Source organism: Cavia porcellus, unplaced genomic scaffold (assembly GCF_034190915.1).
Source record: "Cavia porcellus strain 051 isolate PalLab524CR breed Dunkin Hartley unplaced genomic scaffold, mCavPor4.1 scaffold_21, whole genome shotgun sequence".
Taxonomy (NCBI): Eukaryota; Metazoa; Chordata; class Mammalia; order Rodentia; family Caviidae; genus Cavia; species Cavia porcellus.
In genome coordinates this window covers 65,073,379-65,097,522 of record NW_026947504.1, presented here as the reverse complement: position 1 = coordinate 65,097,522, position 24,144 = coordinate 65,073,379, and the positions used below count along the sequence as shown (strand labels likewise).

Genomic DNA, 24,144 nt, shown 5'->3' with positions numbered 1-24,144 from the left:
CTGCTGTGTACCCCAAACCCCATACAGCACCTACTCCCTGCTGTGTACCCCAAACCCCATACGGCACCTACTCCCGCTGTGTACCCCAACCCCATATGGCACCTACTACCGCTGTGTACCCCAAAACCCATACAGCACCTACTCCCTGCTGTGTACCCCAAACCCCATGTGGCACCTACTCCCTGCTGTGTACCCCAAACCCCATGTGGCACCTACTCCCGCTGTGTACCCCAAACCCCATACGGCACCTACTCCCTGCTGTGTACCCCAAACCCCATACGGCACCTACTTCCTGCTGTGTACCCCAAATCCCATACGGCACCTACTCCCGCTGTGTACCCCAAACCCCATACGGCACCTACTCCCTGCTGTGTACCCCAAACCCCATACGGCACCTACTCCCGCTGTGTACCCCAAGCCCCATACGGCACATACTCCCTGCTGTGTACCCCAAACCCCATACGGCACCTACTCCCGCTGTGTACCCCAAACCCCATACGGCACCTACTCCCTGCTGTGTACCCCAAACCCCATACGGCACCTACTCCCGCTGTGTACCCCAAACACCATACGGCACCTACTCCCGCTGTGTACCCCAAACCCCATACGGCACCTACTCCCTGCTGTGTACCCCAAACCCCATACGGCACCCACTCCCGCTGTGTACCCCAAACCCCATACGGCACCTACTCCCTGCTGTGTACCCCAAACCCCATACGGCACCTACTCCCGCTGTGTACCCCAAACCCCATACGGCACCTACTCCCTGCTGTGTACCCCAAACCCCATACGGCACCTACTCCCTGCTGTGTACCCCAAACCCCATGTGGCACCTACTCCCTGCTGTGTACCCCAAACCCCATACGGCACCTACTCCCGCTGTGTACCCCAAGCCCCATACGGCACCTACTCCCTGCTGTGTACCCCAAACCCCATACGGCACCTACTCCCGCTGTGTACCCCAAAGCCCATACGGCACCTACTCCCTGCTGTGTACCCCAAACCCCATACGGCACCTACTCCCGCTGTGTACCCCAAACCCCATACGGCACCTACTCCCTGCTGTGTACCCCAAACCCCATACGGCACCTACTCCCGCTGTGTACCCCAAACCCCATACGGCACCTACTCCCGCTGTGTACCCCAAGCCCCATACGGCACCTACTCCCTGCTGTGTACCCCAAACCCCATACGGCACCTACTCCCGCTGTGTACCCCAAACCCCATACGGCACCTACTCCCTGCAGTGTACCCCAAACCCCATACGGCACCTACTCCCGCTGTGTACCCCAAACCCCATACGGCACCTACTCCCTGCTGTGTACCCCAAACCCCATACGGCACCTACTCCCGCTGTGTACCCCAAACCCCATACGGCACCTACTCCCTGCTGTGTACCCCAAACCCCATACGGCACCTACTCCCGCTGTGTACCCCAAACCCCATACGGCACCTACTCCCGCTGTGTACCCCAAACCCCATACGGCACCTACTCCCTGCTGTGTACCCCAAACCCCATACGGCACCTACTCCCTGCTGTGTACCCCAAACCCCATACGGCACCTACTCCCTGCTGTGTACCCCAAACCCCATACGGCACCTACTCCCGCTGTGTACCCCAAACCCCATACGGCACCTACTCCCTGCTGTGTACCCCAAACCCCATACGGCACCTACTCCCTGCTGTGTACCCCAAACCCCATACGGCACCTACTCCCGCTGTGTACCCCAACCCCATATGGCACCTACTACCGCTGTGTACCCCAAAACCCATACAGCACCTACTCCCTGCTGTGTACCCCAAACCCCATGTGGCACCTACTCCCTGCTGTGTACCCCAAACCCCATGTGGCACCTACTCCCGCTGTGTACCCCAAACCCCATACGGCACCTACTCCCTGCTGTGTACCCCAAACCCCATACGGCACCTACTTCCTGCTGTGTACCCCAAATCCCATACGGCACCTACTCCCGCTGTGTACCCCAAACCCCATACGGCACCTACTCCCTGCTGTGTACCCCAAACACCATACGGCACCTACTCCCGCTGTGTACCCCAAGCCCCATACGGCACATACTCCCTGCTGTGTACCCCAAACCCCATACGGCACCTACTCCCGCTGTGTACCCCAAACCCCATACGGCACCTACTCCCTGCTGTGTACCCCAAACCCCATACGGCACCTACTCCCGCTGTGTACCCCAAACCCCATACGGCACCTACTCCCGCTGTGTACCCCAAACCCCATACGGCACCTACTCCCTGCTGTGTACCCCAAACCCCATACGGCACCCACTCCCGCTGTGTACCCCAAACCCCATACGGCACCTACTCCCTGCTGTGTACCCCAAACCCCATACGGCACCTACTCCCGCTGTGTACCCCAAACCCCATACGGCACCTACTCCCTGCTGTGTACCCCAAACCCCATACGGCACCTACTCCCTGCTGTGTACCCCAAACCCCATGTGGCACCTACTCCCTGCTGTGTACCCCAAACCCCATACGGCACCTACTCCCGCTGTGTACCCCAAGCCCCATACGGCACCTACTCCCTGCTGTGTACCCCAAACCCCATACGGCACCTACTCCCGCTGTGTACCCCAAAGCCCATACGGCACCTACTCCCTGCTGTGTACCCCAAACCCCATACGGCACCTACTCCCGCTGTGTACCCCAAACCCCATACGGCACCTACTCCCTGCTGTGTACCCCAAACCCCATACGGCACCTACTCCCGCTGTGTACCCCAAACCCCATACGGCACCTACTCCCGCTGTGTACCCCACACCCCATACGGTACCTACTCCCTGCTGTGGACCCCAAACCCCATAGGGCACCTACTCCCTGCTGTGTACCCCAAACCCCATACGGCACCTACTCCCTGCTGTGGACTCCAAACCCCATACGGCACCTACTCCCTGCTGTGGACCCCAAACCCCATACGGCACCTACTCCCTGCTGTGTACCCCAAACCCCATACGGCACCTACTCCCGCTGTGTACCCCAAACCCCATACGGCACCTACTCCCTGCTGTGTACCCCAAACCCCATACGGCACCTACTCCCGCTGTGTACCCCAAACCCCATACGGCACCTACTCCCGCTGTGTACCCCAAACCCCATACGGCACCTACTCCCTGCTGTGTACCCCAAACCCCATACGGCACCTACTCCCTGCTGTGTACCCCAAACCCCATACGGCACCTACTCCCTGCTGTGTACCCCAAACCCCATACGGCACCTACTCCCGCTGTGTACCCCAAACCCCATACGGCACCTACTCCCTGCTGTGTACCCCAAACCCCATACGGCACCTACTCCCTGCTGTGTACCCCAAACCCCATACGGCACCTACTCCCGCTGTGTACCCCAACCCCATATGGCACCTACTACCGCTGTGTACCCCAAAACCCATACAGCACCTACTCCCTGCTGTGTACCCCAAACCCCATGTGGCACCTACTCCCTGCTGTGTACCCCAAACCCCATGTGGCACCTACTCCCGCTGTGTACCCCAAACCCCATACGGCACCTACTCCCTGCTGTGTACCCCAAACCCCATACGGCACCTACTTCCTGCTGTGTACCCCAAATCCCATACGGCACCTACTCCCGCTGTGTACCCCAAACCCCATACGGCACCTACTCCCTGCTGTGTACCCCAAACACCATACGGCACCTACTCCCGCTGTGTACCCCAAGCCCCATACGGCACATACTCCCTGCTGTGTACCCCAAACCCCATACGGCACCTACTCCCGCTGTGTACCCCAAACCCCATACGGCACCTACTCCCTGCTGTGTACCCCAAACCCCATACGGCACCTACTCCCGCTGTGTACCCCAAACCCCATACGGCACCTACTCCCGCTGTGTACCCCAAACCCCATACGGCACCTACTCCCTGCTGTGTACCCCAAACCCCATACGGCACCCACTCCCGCTGTGTACCCCAAACCCCATACGGCACCTACTCCCTGCTGTGTACCCCAAACCCCATACGGCACCTACTCCCGCTGTGTACCCCAAACCCCATACGGCACCTACTCCCTGCTGTGTACCCCAAACCCCATACGGCACCTACTCCCTGCTGTGTACCCCAAACCCCATGTGGCACCTACTCCCTGCTGTGTACCCCAAACCCCATACGGCACCTACTCCCGCTGTGTACCCCAAGCCCCATACGGCACCTACTCCCTGCTGTGTACCCCAAACCCCATACGGCACCTACTCCCGCTGTGTACCCCAAAGCCCATACGGCACCTACTCCCTGCTGTGTACCCCAAACCCCATACGGCACCTACTCCCGCTGTGTACCCCAAACCCCATACGGCACCTACTCCCTGCTGTGTACCCCAAACCCCATACGGCACCTACTCCCGCTGTGTACCCCAAACCCCATACGGCACCTACTCCCGCTGTGTACCCCACACCCCATACGGTACCTACTCCCTGCTGTGGACCCCAAACCCCATAGGGCACCTACTCCCTGCTGTGTACCCCAAACCCCATACGGCACCTACTCCCTGCTGTGGACTCCAAACCCCATACGGCACCTACTCCCTGCTGTGGACCCCAAACCCCATACGGCACCTACTCCCTGCTGTGTACCCCAAACCCCATACGGCACCTACTCCCTGCTGTGTACCCCAAACCCCATACGGCACCTACTCCCGCTGCGTACCCCAAACCCCATACGGCACCTACTCCCTGCTGTGTACCCCAAACTCCCACGGGGACATTTGACTCCGCACTTACAGTGCAACTTTCCTGCCTTGCCCACGCAGGAGTTGCCTGTCACCATGTGTCTCAGTTAAGGTGCCTGTTTTATCTCCCCCTACATCAGTTTGCTGTCTTAGGGACAATAGTCTCAGGTGTTCTGTGACTTCTGGGAGGAGATGGGACTTTCTAGGCAGAATGGGCACTCAAAATGGGATGGCACTTTTTTCCTCTCTACCAGGACCTGGTCCGCGGAGGCACAAAACATCCCAGACCAGCCCCCCCCCCCCCCGTTTTGAGAAATAAATTTACTTGTCCAGCCCCCACAAAAACTGGACTGCAGAAGCAGTGAGAGTGAGGCTTTAACTTACACTCTTCCCAGAGCGACGCCCAGCTGCGAGACACACCAGCTGAGAAGCGCGTGCTTTTACTCCTACGGCACAGCGTCCCTCCCCATCTCCTGCGACCTGGACGCGGGTTCACAGTCTATCCCAAGCAAGATCTCAGCCCAACCTGTTATTTCTCTTCTCCTTTCCTCTTTTGCCCTCCGCCCCATTCCTTTTTGTAGGTATTTATGGCCATTTGACTTCTCAGGACCACAATTCAGGAAAACTCGCTTAGGGATTATCTCCTCCCACAGTACTTAGCTCTGGTATGTGTCCCTGTTCATTGTCTGACCCAGCTAACTCTGTGAAAAGGGGCTTATTAACAGTGGTTAATTAAATATGAACCAATTAAAAAGATTTTTACCTCTTAGACTGCATAATTCCAGTAACTAATCTTAGATATACATAAAGGAAAAAAGGCAGTTAAGTCCTGGAATGGCCATTCATACAAGTCCCTATTTAGGGCACAAATGATTAATCTACTTCTGCACAGTGAGTATATCACAGACGTTAATTATATGTCACTAGCAAACAGCTCCTCTACTACTGGGCATGTTAAAGGAGATATTCGGGTAACCAGGGAGGGAAACAGGAAAAAGTGGCATAGACATACGAAAAGAGGAAGAATTGCAAGATCTGAAGAGCTGCGTGTGCTCCCCCACCCCCAGTACTGGGAATTCAACCCGGAGCCTCTACACCAGGCGATATTCCCTGCTGTGTCAGTCATTTCCCATTGCCGGGTCACAATACCGGCCACCCACAACTAAAAGGGGAGATTGAAGTGGCTCACGACTCACGTGGATTCGGTCCATGGCCGACTGACTCCAAAGCAGAAACATCGCGGCAGGGCATGTCAGAGCAGAGCTGCTTAGCTTCTGGTGGCAGGAGGAAGGCAGGAGGACAGTGCTAGGGAAGAAGCAGTGAGGGACCTGAGAGAAATCCAAGGCCAGCCCTCCACGACCCACCCAAACACGCGGTTAGTGGGTGCCTGGCTGCCTCCTGCAGGGCCCACAGCCAGCCAACTTGACACTCAACAGTAACCACCACCTCGGCCCTTTTTTATTTTTTTATTTTGAGACAAATTCTTGCTAAATGGACTAGGCTGGGCTCAAATTATGATTGTCTTGCCTCATCCTCCCACAATGCTAAGAATACAGGCATGTGCCAGCTTGCCTGACTTGAGAGTAGTCTTAAACGCTGACAAGAGTAAATTAAATCCTATTATAGCATAGGATAACCATAGATAATGATAATGTACTATATATTTCAAAAATCTTGAGACAGAAAATACTGAATGTTTTTACCACAAAAAAATTGTAAGTATTTCAGGAGACAGATATGCTTACTCTGGTTTGATTTGATTTGATTTGCTTTAACTTTTGAGACAGGGTCTTGCTATGAAGTTCAGGCTGACCTTGGATTAATTGTGTAGCCCAGGCTGGCCCTGAACTCATGGCGATCCTCCTGTCTCAGCCTCCTGAGTGCTAGGATTACAGGCTTGCACCTCCATACCTGCCTCTGATTTTAGCATTATACTACATGTATCAAAACGTCACATAGTACCTCATGAATATGTATATTTTTGTCAATTTTTAAAAATTAAACACAAAAGGGGCTGGGGATTTAGCTCAGCGGTATAAGCACCTGCCTTGCAAGCAAGCGGTCGTGCGTTCGATCCCCGGTACCGATAAAAATGAAAAAGACAAAAATAAATAAATAAATAAATAAACACAAAGAATCCAAAAGTAAATTGAGCCCTGAAAAAAATATAGTCTTTCAATTAGGCTCCTAATGATTTTTTGGAAGAGAAAGTTTATTTCTGTATTTGGGTCAGAAGTAAGGGAAGGGAAAGGTTAAGCTCAAGTATCTACTATTTTTTTTTTATTCAAGTATCTACTATTATAGCTGAAGACTATTCTTGTATTGTTTCATTTTAGAAGTCACAGTGAGAAAACTGAGACTAGCTCAGTAACCTGCCCGTGGTCACTGTATTAGTCACCTACAACATAAAGCGGGAGAAGCTTATTTGGTTCACAGTTTTAAAGGACTCTGCCTATCGGGCTGGCTCCAAGGAAAAATGGCCTGGCCCAAAGTCCTGGCGGAGGAAAGCTGCTTAACCCTAGAGAGCTAAGAAAAAGAATGGAGGAGCCAGGACAAGAGCACCCTTTCAGGTCGCATCCCCAGTGACCCACCCCTCTGACCAGGCCCCACTGCTAACAGCACGTTCAGCTATGAATTTATCAATGGGTTAATACACTGATGAGCAGATCATCCCCCCATGATCTATCACCTTCCTGGAAGTCCCACTTCTGACCACATGAGACTTGCAGAGGTCATTTTAGACCTAAACCATTATGGTCACTCAGGTAAGGATGAGGATTAAGGAAGGAGAGACAGAGCTTGGGAGTATGAATAGTTTCCCCAGAAGCATGGTGGGGAAACAAAAGACAAAGCAATAATGTACAGCGACATAAAATAAAAAAAATAAGGCTCAACTCCTTGAAAGCCTGCTCTAAAAAAAACAATTCCCAAGGAACCCCAAAACCCTGTCCCCCGATCCAGAGAATCTCTCACATGACTATAGCTCCATCAGAGCCTCCTCTGGTCATTTCACAAGCATGAGATGACAAAAGAAACTTCCTAACATCAATTGAACAATTAAATCAAAGCCCAAATGGACTTTTTCAAAGTAAGAGTGATGTTTCCAAACCTTTCAAGGTCATAGAAAATATCCTGGATACTAATTTAAATATGAGAACTCCAGAGAATCCAGAAGTTCTGCACTGAGGATCTAGAAAGAGGTATTTTACAGTAATGCCAATTATACCTAAATTCCTGCAGGTCTGAGTATCACCGTGCTGCCAGGTAATGAGTAACATGGTTAGCATGAGTCTTTACAGCCTGGACTGTAACACAAGGCCTTGTCACCCCACCCTGGCTTCCAGGTTTTGTGTTGTCTGGCACATGAAATCTATGCTTCTTGGGAAAATCTTAGCTCAGAAGGGGCAATCCCCTTCTTGAACTTTAAGGTGGAAGAGAAGAAGACTTCTTTCATTGTTAATATTGTTCAAAGATGAGATTGTTCTCAAGTAGCATACTTACTAACTATGCAGTAGCAAACCATGCATAACAAAGACAAAGTCTGCTTTGCTCATTCCATCTGCCTCCTCTTGTCCCTCCAGCAAAGTGGCAACATGGTGGCAGCCAGCTGTCTCTCGAAGGTGTCACCAAGCTTAGTCTTTAGGTGCTGTATGTCCAGGTTCACCTGGGCTGAGCCTGACCTAATCCTCTGGGCCCACACTATCTCTGGTTTGGCATCTTTCATTCTTACACATTCACTCCCAGTTTGGACAACGATAAATTATATAGCCACTCTAGAGGTGAAACAACAGAGCTAGAAAAACACACTACCACAAAGGAAGTAGTTTGCTGGCAATTAACATAGTTATTTTCATTCACCAAGCAAATCATTCTGACACCTCATACATCATTTTAATCAATCTCACAGCCACCTCACAAGGCAGTTTTGGGGGTGTGAATTTTGCCAGTGAGGGAAATGTTAAGGACTTGACCAACTGAGAAACAGATATGGATTCAACTTTCCCTCTGTGAGCCCCTAATTCCTGCTCTTAACGAGGCCTCCCTGCCTCCTCACGGGATGTGCACAGGCCACACACCGATTTCTGATTAGGCTGAGAAATAGGAATTCCCAAGAAAGGTGGTTAATTTCAACACCAAAGCAGTCCTCTGAATATTCAGATAAACTCAAAAATAGAAATCTACTTGCTACAACTGTGTGTATAATTCAGCTCTTGTTTCTGTAACCTCGTTGAAGGAAGGAACACTTCCAAAAGAAGCAACCAAGCCTGGAAAGGAACAGTTTGACTCAAATGGATCCAACAGATTAGCAAATGGAAAATAACACTGAGGAGCAAATAATCATCCAAGTCATCCCCAAGGAAGCTAAAGATTGAAATGCAAGCCAGAAAAATGGACGGCTGAGCATCTCTGCTTTACATTTGCATAGCGAGAATCTTCTAAATTAGTTGTTCTTCCAAAAAAGGTACCTTAGTTACAGCCTTTGCAGCTTTTTTCACTTAGTATTTTAATTCGAAAAGCACCTCCTTAGTTCATTTTCTTGAAAACAAGTCACACACAGGTTTAAGAGATCATTGATCAGTAACCCTAGTCTCAGCCCTCTCCACTGTGCTGGATTTGGGCTTTTTTGATCTTCCAGATGTTTTTGTTTCTGCTTTTGTATTTTTTCAGTACTGGGGATGGATGGAACCCAGGGAATTGTGCATGCTAGGCAAGCACTCTACCACTGAGATACTTCCCTAGCCCTGTTCCATATGTTTTGTATTCAGAAAATTATTTGTCTGTCTTCTGCCTTTTCCAATAAAGCTTCCAATACGAAATATTTTCCATCCTCTTAACAACAGGAAGCTCCAAGGGGGTTGCACTAACTCCTCTCTCTAGCTCTTCTCTCATCGTATTTGTGGTTATTAGCAAAGGCCTGAAGTTGCCCCACTGCCTGAGAACCTTGGCTCCATCACCTGCCAGCTGAGTGGGTTCAAGTTCATCCACTCACTATTGGTTCAGCAACATGTGAGCCCCTTGCTGTCCTTGCATGGTCACCACTCAGGCCCACACCCCTCCTGCTGCTCCTAACTTGATGCTGAATCAGTCTCCCTGCAGTCTCCCTGCTCTTCTACACAATTTCCTCTCTCCCAGATTCCCAACAGCTCAAGTCCAAGTCCCTGGGAGTGTGCGTGGGTTTGTGTGATATCTGTGAGCCTGGTCTGCCCTCTCCTCCATCCATGCCCAAGACCTCTCTGACTTAGGCTTACTTGCCTTCTCTCTGTCCAGTTTGGTTTTCTTACTATTCCTCAAACATGCCATACATGCTTCTTCTTTAGAACTTCTGCAATTGCTCTTTCCTCTTCCTGAAATGTACTTCCTCTGGAATCCACTCGGCTCATTCCTTCTTAAGCTTCTGCTCAAATGTCACTTTCTCAGGAAGGCCCTGCTGCAATAAATAACGGCTCTTCACTGCCATTTTGACATTCCTTAATCTCTTCTCCTGGTTCATATTCCTCCATATTGCTTATTTTACCTAAAACACTATGTATTTGATTATTGTCTTTTTCTGCTAGAATATGAGTGTGGTTGGATTGATAAGCGGTAGTCAACTTGTAAAATCCAGCTGAACTGACTCAGTGTGGTGCTGAACATACATGGCCCAGCTGAGGATTGCTGTCAACATTAAATGGAGAACTGGTAAGGAAAAGTTTAGCATTGCGGGTTCTCCTTATTGTTGTTGGTCTCTGGGGTGGTGTTGGTCCTCTTGTAACTTGGTTCTAACGGAGGAGATTGCTGAGCTTCTCAGAACCTGATATTGTCCGAGGAGCTGGAGATCTTGTCACTGAGTGTTCACTTTGGGGGAGCTCTGGTCCTTACTTTGAGCATCGCTTCCTAGCTCCAGAGAGGAAGATGGTGTGCTGTTCAGTCCCTTGGAGAAGCTTGTCACACTGGCTTCCCAATATGAACGTGGTTGTTCTGATTGTCAGCAGATGGATATCGTACTTTTCAGGGAAGCCCTGGTCCTTACTTTGAGTGTCACTTCCTGGATGCACTGCAGAACCCTCAACCTACTGGTGTAAATCCTTCATCCCTCTGGCACAGACTTTCTAGCTTCTACCACTGACCTTTGGTCCTTCACAGCACAGATCTGTGATGAGACATTGCATGAGACATTGTCATGGGCTCTACGTCTTCAGCTGGATTCATGCAGAATGTTGCTGTGGGATCTCAGCCCTCAGCTGGATTTTCTAGGGTCCTTTTTTTTGGTACCGGGGATCAAACTCATGAACCTGTGCTTGCCAGGCAGGCACTTTTGCTGTTGAGCTAAATCCCCTGCTCTTTTTGGGGTCTTTAGTGTGTGCACAGATTTTTCTGCACTTGTTGTATTTAACTCTTTGGGTGACTTTTATAAAATAATACTATAAATTATGTGTCCCATTTGTAATCGTTTTCCTTGCAATCCCTGACTGCAACAATGAGCTTTGCACAAGTGCAATGTATTAACATCCAAAAGAATGCTTGGCACATAGAAGACCCTCAATAAACATCTGCTGAATGAAAGGATGAAGAATTTGCACTTATCAATCAGAAGCCTGACTCTACAGGGAAGTCCTGGAAATGACTTTGGGTTTTATTTTATCTGTGAAGGGAAGCTATTGGAGAATATGTAACCTGACTTAGTGTTTGAAGAGGTCATTCGTCACTGTGAAGAGAAGGGATGATTCTGCGGAGGGTAACAGGCATGAGGGAGGCCGTTTGAAGGGCAATAAAATGTCCAACCAAGAAAAATAATGAGAAACTGATCCACAGTGAAAAGTGATAATTTTTTAAAAAATATATTTGTAGCTATAGCTGGCAGATTTTGTTAGTAAGTTGGAAAAGGAGTTCTAAGAGAAAAAAAATTATTACTGGAGTCCTGGGCAAGAAGCCTGAGTCTGGAAGTCTCCAGTGGACCAGGTTCTGCCATCTGTCACCTCCAGAGATATGAGTAGTGGCCGTGCAAGAAAGGATTTTATTACTCACTGTGGCCACACTGGGAAACCGGGGCACTAGCTCCCCAAATCCTCTCTTAGGGTTCTGACAAGTTTTGGGGTCACAGAGCAAATGAACAAAGTATGCACAGTCAGCAGTCTTGACTGGCCTGGTTGATCGTTATCTCAGCTCTGGTTTGCCAGGTCTTCCTCATTCACAGAAAGTTGTCGTTGCTCGGTCAGGCAATTCAGTTGTCCTGAGATACTCCAGCTTAGGGAGGCAGCCTTGATTCTGTCATAAGCAATCCTTCTTGCTTAGGGGGCAGTCCCATCATGGGTGACTGGCCTGCAAAGCCAGAATCTTGAAAATATCTTACTCTTACCTTAGGACTTTAGTCTTTCTTTCTTTTTTTTTTTTTTTAAATCGGTACCAGGGATCAAACTCACGATCATGCGCTTGCAAAGCACGCGCTTATGCCACGAGCTAAATCCCCAGCCCCAGGACTTTAGTCTTGAAGGGAAATGAGAAAAGTTAAATAGATTTAGGGCTAACACACTTTTCATTACCAGTTTTTATACAGACATTTTTTACGTAATTAAGAAGTCTACATGTAGAGTTTAGCAGGAATCTGAATCAAAGTTTAAAGTAAAAAAGAAAACAGATACAAACATAGAAATGCCACACTTCTTATCCTGTTTTCAGTTACCCATCGGGTGGGTATTTATAGGTCTAAGTGGAGAGTTAGTGGATTTTTTGTTTTAGCAAATTTAGTTTCTAAGTTCCTGCAGCAGAATTGAAGATAACTTCCAGGTTTGGGACCTGAATACTGATTCTCAGCTTGTTTTCTCTTCCATGACGACTGTGAGAGAGGAGGGAGAGGATGTAAAGGGCTCACACAAGGCACACTGTACATCTTTAATAAACATTAGCTTTCATTATAGCCCCGAAGAGAAATGTGTTTTCCCTGTTTCACTGGTAAACAGGATTACAAATCACCCCACAGAGACCAGGGCTGAGTCAAGTAACTTTTTCAAAGGGTGTATTCTCCCCTCTAGTGGGTACACTTTTACTCTATTTAATGGAATACTTAACAGTGGTTTTGGAACATTTTACTTGCAAACAGATAAACAAAAGGATCCTTTACATTTCAAAAGACCTATAAGGTTCTTTTAGGTCACGTTTGTCCATTCAGTCCTTAGCAGAATTAACTAAAAGCTGAAATTACAAACCTCTGCTGATTAGAAGTCAATCAAAACATAAGATAAGTTACATCTTAAAAATAATGATTTTTTAAAAACAGGCCTTGACTGCTTTTGAATACTCCAGAAGCTAAAATACCACCTTGTCCAGTTCGATACAGGACACCTGGCAATGCTATTTGTAAGTGTAACTCAGCTTTCTGCAAAGCCAACACCCAGCCTTTCCTGGCTGCGTTGGCCTGTCCTTATTTCCCCCTAAAACTGTTTTAAACTTGATACAGATAACATTCGGCCTCTATTACAGTTAGCAGCACCTCTCAGTAGGTCAGCTGGTTTGGCAAGAGCTTGACAGGGGTACCCTCTATCTTTTTTCAAAACCTCCCAGTGATTGCCCCCAGGTAGCCTATGAAAAGCTGCCTTAGGGAATGTAGCAGCTCCTTAGAGTCCTTCAGAGACCTTCTTTCTAGCATTTTTCTCCCTGAATTCAGTTGGGCCCCCTATTTCAGTTGAAAATCAGCCATTTTTCTCCACGCCCAAGGAGGCTGAAGAAAGTCCCTACATCTGAGATCTTTTTCCTGGCCCCACACACTAACCTCCTCATATCCTTTAACTTTTGGAAACCTGCAAAGGCAACCTTAAATTTGAACTAGAACTAGAAGGATTTCGAAAGAATTTGACCCATGATTGAGTCTCTGGTTGGCAGCTTCTACTGTTTAGCTTTCTCCGTTCTCAGATCTGGAAGACTTCTTGCTTCAGAAAGCAGAGTCTAAGAACCAGCAACCTCCCCACGGAGGCTGTTAGAAATGCAGAGCTCAGGCAGGATTGTGGCCCTAGTGAATTAGAATCTTTCGTTTAAAAAGATCTCTAGGCTATTCTCAAAGCTTTTTACGGTCTTCTCTTCCCACTGGCTAGGGAATTTTTAAAATTTTTACTGTGTACCCTGGCTGACCTGAACTCCCAGGACTGTCCTGCCTCAGCCTCCTGAGCACTGGGATTACAGGTGTGTGCCACTACATCTGGCTAACAGTTATATCTTGTCCTGTTTAAGGATCATTAATCTTCAGCATCACTTTATTCTCCTTTTTTCCAAAGAATCCTGAGTTGTTTCCTTGTCAACAACGCCTTCTCTATCCTGTCCTTTTACAGCGAATGCCTCTTTTCAGGTCTTGTTTTCCTTCCATACGACCGCCTTACACTCCTCTGCTTATGCCTTGACAGTAGCATTTTCTTTCTTTCTTTTTTTAGGGGGGGAGGTACCGGGGATGGAACTCACAACCTCATGCTTACAGGCAGGTGCTTGAGCCGCTGAGCTAAATCCCTGACTCAACAATAGCATTTCTTTTCTTTTTTTAATGGATTACATATTGCCATCTTAGAAATAATTGTTCAAGTCACAAAATTAAAGCTTGTAGAGTGGACGTTCCAACAATGATACTGCAAACAGTTCTGTTCAATGATCCAATAAAACTCTGTGATATCATTTTCTATCTTATACACTTAAATATACATGCAGTTATATAGTTTAGAGCACTTTCTTTTCCTCTCTTTTGTACAATGACTATTACACATTTTGGGTTTCATTGCTCCCACGGTTCTTATTGCTTTTTTGGAAGAGAGTAAAACCAAATGTGACATAACAGAACAGAATCGGTCAAGTCAAAAGGGTGGACATAATAGATAATATAAAAACATAATACAAGGTGATCAACAATGGTTACCATAATGCCTCCCACTATTTCTAATAGAATTGCCTATATCATTAGTTGTAATACAATTGAACAAAACAGTAAAGAATAAAACCGACAAAACCAAAACATTGGAGACATTGTAGGTCTTCAAAAGTAGATAAAAGTCAACAAGAATGGGCGTTATAATGAATCTCATTATCTTCTCAGCTGATGCCTAAACTTTCGAACCTGATACTATCCAGCAAAACAGAATAGGGGAACATCAGTCAAAACAAGATGGTGAGAGTAATACAGGGCTTCAAATCGAGATAACAGAAAATCAAAGTGGGTTACTATATTATATCCTGCTATTTTTTCCCTTTAATTAAACGGATAAAAATAAAAAAGTAAATAATGGAGTGGAGATTGAGAAAAAAGAGGGCATAACAGCGAAACAGGGCAGATCAAAACATAACCATTTAAGTAGAATAGTGTTTCACCACCAGATATTTCCGACCCAAAAGTAGTTACCATATTGACTCTTTCCTTGAAGTCCTTGAGTACAACTTCGTATACTGTAGCATTAAGTATATCAAAACAATGTAAAACCATTTAAGAGAATGACAGCATTATAGAGTATTTAGAATCGACTAACAGAAAATGAACAATGGTTTCTGTATAATCTCCTTGTCTTTAAAAGGTTTTTGCTTATACTATCGTACATAATAAAATTCCATAAGATACAACCTATTTAGACCATTGGAGACAGAAGGACAAAAGCTAGATGAGACTTCAAAACAAGATGGCACTAAATCAGTATTACCTATTAAGATGTCATTTTCTCCAAAATAGCTGTTCCTATCATCCAATCTTCTCTGTCTCATTTCTGTTGAGCTCTTTTTCTGTCAGTAGCTGTCAGTTTGTCTTCTTCATTTTGTTCTCTGCTCCATTCGTTGCAGCCTCCCCGCCACTATTTCTGGGTTCTTTGTATTTTTCTTTTTTTAGAATATCCTGCAATACTTTCTGTAGGGTTGAATTGGTGGTTGCAAATTCCCCCAGTTCCTCTTTATCCTGGAAGCACCTCGTTTTTCCATCAATTTCCAGGGACAGTTGTGCAGGATATCTCAATCTTGGCTGGAGATTATTATCTTTCAAAGCTTGAATTATTTCCCCCCATGCTCTTTGTGATTTGATGGTTTGTGAAGAGAAATCTGCTGTAATTCTGATGGGTGTTCCCTTGTAAGTAGTCTGTTTCTTGTCTCTTACAGCTTTTAATATTCTGTTCTTGTATTGAATTTCTAGAATTTTTATTATTATATGCCTGGGTGTTGCTCTGTTTGGGTTGTAGGTAGCTGGGGTCCTGTATGCCTCATACATCTGAGTATCTTTACCTTTTGCTAAATTAGGGAAATTCTCCTGGATTATTTCTGTGAGTAGCTTTTGTAGTTCACTTGTTTGTGTCCCTACTTCTTCTTTTATGTTCTTAATCCTTAAGTTATGGCTCCTCTTATCATCTTCTTGTCTTTGTATTATTGCTGTTTGTTTCTTTGTTATTTTTAAGAAGTTTTTCATTTCATTCTCCCATATTACAAGTCTGCCCTCCAGTTCAGATAGTCTGTCCTTAGTTTCTTTCAAGCTGTTATGCCAGTCTTGGATAGACTTCTTAATTCCTTGATAGTCCCTTTGAACCTGCTTCACATACTCAATGCTTTCTCTGTTTTCTCCATCAAGCAATTCTCCCCTCTTTTTCTGTTCTTCCATTCCACCATCTGTTTTTTCCTGGGTGGTGCTTAGCATTTCTCTAACTATTCTGCATACTTCTAGCTTCAGGTCGTTGATAACTTCATTCCTGAATTGGTCTATGAGGCTCTCTATATGGCGCTTAATGTATATTGGTGCGGTGTCCACTATTGCCTGTTTCTCAGAATTGGGGGCCGAGGAGCCTTTCTTGTTGCTTCCCTTTCCCATATTTTCTGTTCCTTATAAAATGCAAGCTTACATAGGAGGCCCGGCTTCCCTGCCTGTCAGCCACAGCCTGATCAAATTGCGCTGGCTAGGTGTTCCCGCCCACCACTGCACACCAGGGAGTTACGGACTAGGCAGCCTACGCGGGAGTCAGTCGCCCCTCCGGGCCACCGTCAGGCTCTGGGATCTGGGTTAGGCCAGCCTAGGGAGTCCGCCAGCAGCGTCACGCAGGCCAGGCACTTTTCACCAATCCCGTCCGAGAGGGGAATGTGTGGCTGGAGTCGCCACCGCGCCCTGCTCTTACAGGACTGCCTGAGCCCAGAAAGCCCTCAGCTGGAGTCAAACTGTGGTAGGGGGTCAGTTTCTCTCACCTCACCACCAGTCAGTTTTCGTGTATGCCTCCTTGTCCGTCCTGTTTTCGACTCGGTTCGCAGACTCCCGTTCCCAGAGCTTCTGCGTGTCTCTCCTTGCCGAGCCGCTTGCGGAGGCAGCCAGCCGCCGGGCGGCGGGAAACCCAAATCACGGTTTCCAATGGCGCGGGGTCGAGCCTCTACACCGAGTCTTTTCTGTTTCTATTTTAGCGCCAGGGCTGTATTCTAAGTTGGTTTCTCTCAGCCCAGTTCGTTCCAGAGTCAGCAGAGCATATCTCTACAAGTTCGTGTCTCCTTAGTCCGCATCATTCCTGGCCCCTGAGCCGAGCCTTTCAGAGAGCCTCCGGTAGTTGCTGTTGTCTATCCACCATGTTCTCCCGGAGAACAACAATAGCATTTCTTTAAGGGATTATTTTTTGCTGCGCCATTCCCCAAGTAGGCTCTTTAATGTCCATTAAAGTGCTGCCTCTTCCACACTTTTCAGAGCTGCCTCAACTTTTCCTGAGAGAGCCTCAAAGCTGGGTTTTTCTCCTCTGCTCAGGTCCTCCAATGGGCCCTGAGTGGGTCTCTTCTGGGCTGGAGGTCTTCCCTTGCCCATAGCTTACTTGCACAAGTTTATTATCCTTTCTCCTCTTTCCTGACAGCTGCACCCTTCAGACCCCACAAACAGCCAGATACAATCCAGCAAAGGATGCCTTCAAGTGGGAGACAGCCAGGGGAAGCAAGTAGGTGCTGTCAAGAGATAGCCTTGAAGAGCGCTATAGTGGTTTGGAAGCAAGAAGGGAGGGATGGTGGGGAGCATACATTAGAAATGCTTTAAGTATTTGATTTTTTGAGACTTTGGGACTATCATTTTTTAAGGTTTAGAAAGTAATTTTATGGGGCTGGGGATTTAGCTCAGCGGCATAAGCGCCTGCCTTACAAGCAGACAGTCGTGAGTTCAATCCCTGGTACCGATAAAAAGGAAAAAAAACAAAAAAAAATTAAAAAAAAAAGAAAGTAATTTTATGGATTGTAGAAATCAGAGCCTTGTCTGGAATCATAATTTTGGACTAACAGAGACTTGGAGGCGAGACATGCAGGTACTGAATGGGCTACTACAAGCAGGATAAAGTGTGGCCTTTCTGCATCCATGTTTTTGGTCACCTGTATGACCTTAAAACTTTGGGTCAGATCCCTGCTCGCCTCTGCAATTATGCATGTTAATTGGAATGTCTGTGTTACAAGGTTTACTAGCCCTAAATTTAATTTCCCTTCAACACTGAGAACACCAAGATAAGAATAACTCCAATGGCTTTCAGAATTTGCAAGGATGTCTAATTTCTAGCTTTTACAACATTTAGTTCCAGATCTCCTGAGCTGTGCCTAGAAGTCTCCAGCCATTGTGCTAAACTTTTAATCACCTCGGGTCATGGGGAAAGCTTGCTGACCTCCCCATGATGAAGTCAACTCCCACAGGATAACAATAACATGATGAGAACTGATGACACCTTCAGAGCAAGAGGTATCATTCACGATGGGAACCAAACTTCCTCTTCAAGTGATGATGGCTCATGTCACCTTCCTCACACAACTAGTCTTGAGATACTGATTGACCAGCCCAGACTTGACCAGGATTATTTACTTTAATAGCTATATAGCCTACCAATGTACACCCCTAATCCTTGCCTTTATTCTCCTTTTCTTTCTTGTCTTTTTCCTTTTTATCGTTACCAGGGATCGAACTCACGGCTGCCTGCTTTATAAGGCAGGCACTTATGCCGCTGAACTAAATCCCTAGCCCCTATTCTCCTTTTCTATGAAACCCCCAAAGCTTCTATCAGCCCCCTCAAGACAGATCTTGAAATCCTTTACATGTGTTTCTCAGAATGATCATGCTGATTAAAGCTCCACTCCTGCCCTTCACCAATGCTCCTCTCCTGGCATTACGGGATAGGTGGTCAAGCCCGGTCTATTGGGTACCCCAGAATCAGAGCATTTGCCCTCAAATCCAAGTAACAAGCTTTTTTTTTTTTGGCTCTCAGTATGTTGGTCAGATTGATTAATGACACATTTTTTCTATTATTTATTAAGCAAATGATTTCCCTCAAAAAAGATATTAAAAGGCTGTTTCTAGGAACTACAATCCCCTTCCCCCGTCTTGAACAAGCATATGAGCTGCAGGCCTGTGCTGGAATCTGACATCTGGATCAGCCTCTCCACACAGGGTGAGAACATCCATTAACTCCCAGTAAGGTCTACATTTTGCTTCCCTTTCACAGGGGGCAGCATAAGTGAGGACTAACCAAACAACCTCAGCCTGGGTGAGGACAAAGTCTAGGGACAGAAGACTGAAGCACACCCTGTGACTATTGATATTAAGCCCAACAGTCCACTAGAATCCCCTCTCCACGGCCTACATTCAGCAGAGACCAGAAGTCTGGTCACATTTCTCATGGTTGGCTTGAACTTCTTAGAAGCCTCAATGTAGGGTAAAAGGACAGGAGGGCTTTTGGTGCCGAGAAGGCACTTCAAAAACCACACACCCCAAAGCTGGATGGGGAAAATCATGACTAGATGAATGTCAAGTCTGCAGATATTGTAAAGAAACTACTCACTCAAAAACAAAGGAATAGGGGGCTGGAGGTTTAGCTCAGCGGCTAAGCACCTGCCTTGCAAGCAGGTGGTGGTTAGTTTGATGGGGGGGGGGATTTTTTTCCTTGACTTGATCTTTTAAAAATTTTTTTTAAATTTTTATCTTTTTCCATTAGATTTGTTTTGGGTTCTTTTTCCCTCTTTTAGTTTGCTTTTTTTCCTTTTTTCACCTTTCAACTGTTTTCCACTTCCTTCTTAACTTTTATATCCTATATTTTGCTCTGTTAATCTTTTTTCTTTCTTGCTTGTCCTTCCTCTGACTGTGCTCCACTACTAATTTCTTTTCACTCCTCAGTAGGACCCCCATCTCACTTTTCTCTCCTCCTTCTCATATATAACTAATTAATTCATCAAGATTTGTTTTTATTTTTTTGTTCTCCAGATTCCCACCTCACTACCTTTACTAGTATAACTACTAACCTCAATGGATTTCCAGATAGCTACTTAACATTTTTCTATTGCTGGTGAATACGGTTCTAGTCTTAGGAGAGGAAAAGTTTTTCTACTTATTATGGGTCAACAGTAGGTCAATACTTGTTTAGTTTAGTGTTCACATAATTACAGGTCTCCTCTTTGGGTAAAGGTGGTACATTTTAAATGTGGTACATGGGTACAGGTATTGACTTCCAGTAGGTGAGTACCCAGTTTCTATTTGATGATACAATTGATGCTGGTTTTATTACTATAGCCAACATGGCATAGCTGTTGCTATTAATTGGTTCTCCTGGAATTTCAGTATCTTGATTGCTGTCTTACTTTCTCATTGCTGATTCAAAATACATACTCAGAACCAACACATGAGGGTTAAAATTTTGGCTGATGCAATAAGATTGGTGTTAATGTTAATCAAACTATGGCAGGTTTTATCATGTGCTATCTTATTTATCTTTACAACAATATAAGATTATGATCCTCATTTAAGATTTAGAAGTTTCAAGTATTTTAGTTACTTTCTTGTTGCTGGGACAAAAATATCAAATATTCATAGGTTAAAAGATGAAAGAATTATTTTAGCTTACAGTTTGTAGAGGTTTCAGTCCATAATCATCTGGCTCCATGGCTGGCATGGCAGAAGAGTATAGAAGAAGAAAAGCAGTCCATGGTTTGGCAGGCAGAAGGCAGCACAACGTCTTTCCCTTTTTATTCTATCCAGGCTATAAGCATATTGGTTGGTGCCATACACACCCAGGATAAATCTTCCTTCTTTAATAAACACATTACCCACACCCAGAACTATGTTAAACTAATCAGTGGTAATCTGTCAGGCCAGCCCTGACAAAAACCTTTCCAATAAACATGGTGCCCTCTACAAACAAAAGGAATCCAGGCTGCCCTCAGTAAACAAGAATTAATGACCATAAAGAAATTTAAGACTAGACCTGCAGTCTCCCTGATGCTGTAAGACCCAGCTTTACATGCATACTGTGCTGATCATCCTTGCAGATGTGATTTCAAACATTCTACCCCAATTCCTTGGCACTAAAACTTTATGTATACTTAGCTTCCTCTCCAGATATTCACTGGTATTACTCCAATTCCAGCCTCCCTACATGGATGGAATTAAATCTAGTCTTTCCCACAGTCTCAGCCTCCCAGTGTTTCCTCATGTGCTGTTAATTAACATAATCCAGTTATCACATTCACAATTCATTATTACATGCCCATGATCCAGCCAATTCCCCAAAGCCTTGCCTATGAGCACATGAGGCTTTGGGAAGGACATCTAGATATAGGCCATAACATCCTGCCTCTGGCCCCCAAAAGACTCATGAATATTCCTTTACACAAAGTGCATTTAGTCCATCTCTAAGAGTTGCCAAAGTCCTAACAGTTTCAGCATTGCTGAAAAGTTCAAGTCCAAAGTCTCCTCTGTGATTTAAGGTAAACTATTATTTGGAGGCTCCTATAAAAATGAAAATAAAGTTAAACACTTCTAACATATAGTGGAACAAAATACTCCAAAAGGTACAAGTAGAGAGACAGAAAAGAACAGGACTGAAGCAAGATCAAAATCTAGCAGTGCAAACATTGAATCCTGTAATTGCATGTCCAATACCTGGGGCAATCTGGAGCAAGATGTGAACTCCAAAGAGGCTGGATGGCTCCATCCCTATAGCACTGCCAGTGATTGTAGCCTTTATGGCTTTTCTCTTGGGTTGGTTTTGCTCACTCCTTGCTATTTTCCTCAGACAATCCACATTGCTGGCTTCTGCAACCATCTGGGGTCTACACTGCATTTTTAGCTTCATATTCACAGCTTCACATCCTTCCCTCTCAGGGCCACACTTCCTCAACCTCCCAGGCCTTCTTCTGAAATCTGGATGGAAGACTTCCTGACCCCACAAATCCTGTATGTTGCACGCACCTAAAACAAGCACTATGTGGATTACCCACTAGCTGGAGCAGTAGTCAGAAGTAGTTCCTTCTTTTTTGGTTGTATAGGGGTTGAGAGTCTGGATTGCTGGAGTACTACCAGGTAAAAATTCCCTAAGTGAATGTCATTTTGGAATGTGGTGCCCTGGGGTTTTCTTCTCCAAGTAAAATCTTTCACTGTTGTAATTTTGTGAGAGCAAAGGGCAGAGACCAACTGGTTATTGTGATACCCTCAAGCCATATATATATACATATATATACATATATGTATATGTATATATATATATACCTTATATATATATATATATATATATATATATATATAAATTTTTTTGGCACTAGGGATCAAACTCACGACCTTGCGCTTGCCAGGTAGGTGCTTATGCCACAGAACTAAATCCCTGGCTCCTCAAGCCATCTTTTTTATTGCCCTGCTCCAAAGTACACAGCTTTTATTGCTAATCATTTCAGCAACCAAGTCCTCTGTTCCATCTTTGTATGCCATAATATTATTGGAGCTTTCTTTGAGCCAAACTCAAAATGTTTTCAGTCATTCTGCTGGGCCATTTGCTCTTGGTACACAATACAGATCTGGCTAAAAGCCCCCAACAGTAGCCATGCCATCACCTCAATAGTTTACTGGCTTGCAATTTCTTCTGCCAGATTAATTAGTGTGCAGCACTTAATGTCAGACTACGGAAAAATCTCTGGATGTGGGAAAAATTTAGACAAATTTTCTACCAAAGCATTATGCAAGTGATCTGGAGTCCAACTGCCAACAGTGTTACTTCCTAACAGAAACCTTCTGAGCCTGGTCTTTGTCATCAGTATTTCTATCACCATTCTAGTTTTATAAGCTTTGACCAGAATCTCCCATTAAGCTTTGCTCACAGCATGCCAGGGCCGCTTCTCCAACCAGCATCTCCAAACCTTTCCAAACTCCTCCCACAACCAGTTCCAAGGGCTTCTGAACCACACAGCCAGGAGGCATCACAGTAATGACCCTACTTTTCTGGTACAAAAATCTGTGTTAGTTATATTCTCATTGCTGGAACAAAATATAGTAATACCTCAGTTCACAAACACTTCTGCTTAGGAACAATTTGGTTCACAAATGGAAGCATTTGGCAAAATTTTGCTTCAGTTCACAAATTTCATGTTGGGTCATACTGAACCTTATGGAAAAATCTGATTCACTTCATGACCAAATCAGTTTGTGACCAGAATCAGGTAGAACTACATCCAACACCACAATTTGAAGGAGGAAAGGTTTATTTTAGCTCATAGTTTGTAGAGGTTTCAGTCCACAGTTGATTGGTTCCAAAGCAGGGAAGCATGATAGAAAGGCATGATAGAGGAGAACCATTTGATGTTGTGCAGCCAGGAGGAAGCAAGCCTTCCTTTGCCTTTTTTATGCTATTCAAGCAATAAGCCTGTTGACTGGTGCCATCCACACCCAGGGCGGCCTTCCAACTTTCCACACCCAGAACTATGTTAAAATAATCAGTGATCTAATCTGGTTATCACACACTCATAATTTAGTATTTCATGTCCGTGATCGAATCACCTCTTGAAAGTCCCACTGTGAGCACATGACACTTTGGTGGGGCAGCTAGATATAACCCATAACAACTGCCTTGGCACAATTCTGTGAACATATTCACAATAACAATAGTGTGGCACATTTCTAGTGAACTGGGTGCTGGACTGCAACCTCCTATCCCAACGGAGATGGCTGGATCCTAGGACAGAAGCAAAAGCCCAGAGAACATCACTGAAAATAAGCATCAACTGAAGAAGTTTTCATAGTAAAAACAAAGCTTTTTCACTACAATGAGCCCCCAAGCCTCAACATAAGAGGAAAAAAAGACAAGAAGACAACCCACATAATGTCTCCTAAAACATCCAACTCCCCCGAAGCTGAGTTATGGGGCTCTGAAGCGGAGGAAAGCAAAAGCCACACATGCAAATTATCTGAGATGATATCAGGGGGGATAAGCATCACACCAAGACATCTTGCAAGCTCCAAGAAGGTATGAGTAATAAGATATTGAGCTGAAAAACCAAATGCACACAAAAAATGATCAAGTCTAAACAGGAAACTAATAAAAAATCTAGAAGAGCTAAAAAAAATAATGAAAAATATGATAACCATCATAGAAAAAGAATTAGAGTCCATCAAAAGGTTTTGTATTGAATTCAAGAGATTAAAAATTCTATCAAAAGTATACGTAGAAGTGACCCATATGAGAACAGAGTGTCAGGACTACA

General features: G+C 45.6%; 1 protein-coding gene across 1 annotated transcript in view; it reads right to left on the bottom strand.

The window, feature by feature from the left end:
• Window positions 1-24,144, bottom strand: part of Trim13 (tripartite motif containing 13) — a 94,450-nt gene that overhangs the window by 29,519 nt on the left and 40,787 nt on the right. The window contains exon 2 of the mRNA XM_003477489.5: window positions 5,907-6,015. Coding sequence (XP_003477537.3) covers window positions 5,907-5,961 — 55 coding nt within the window. The 5' untranslated portion in view covers window positions 5,962-6,015. The remainder of the gene's footprint in view (window positions 1-5,906; window positions 6,016-24,144) is intronic.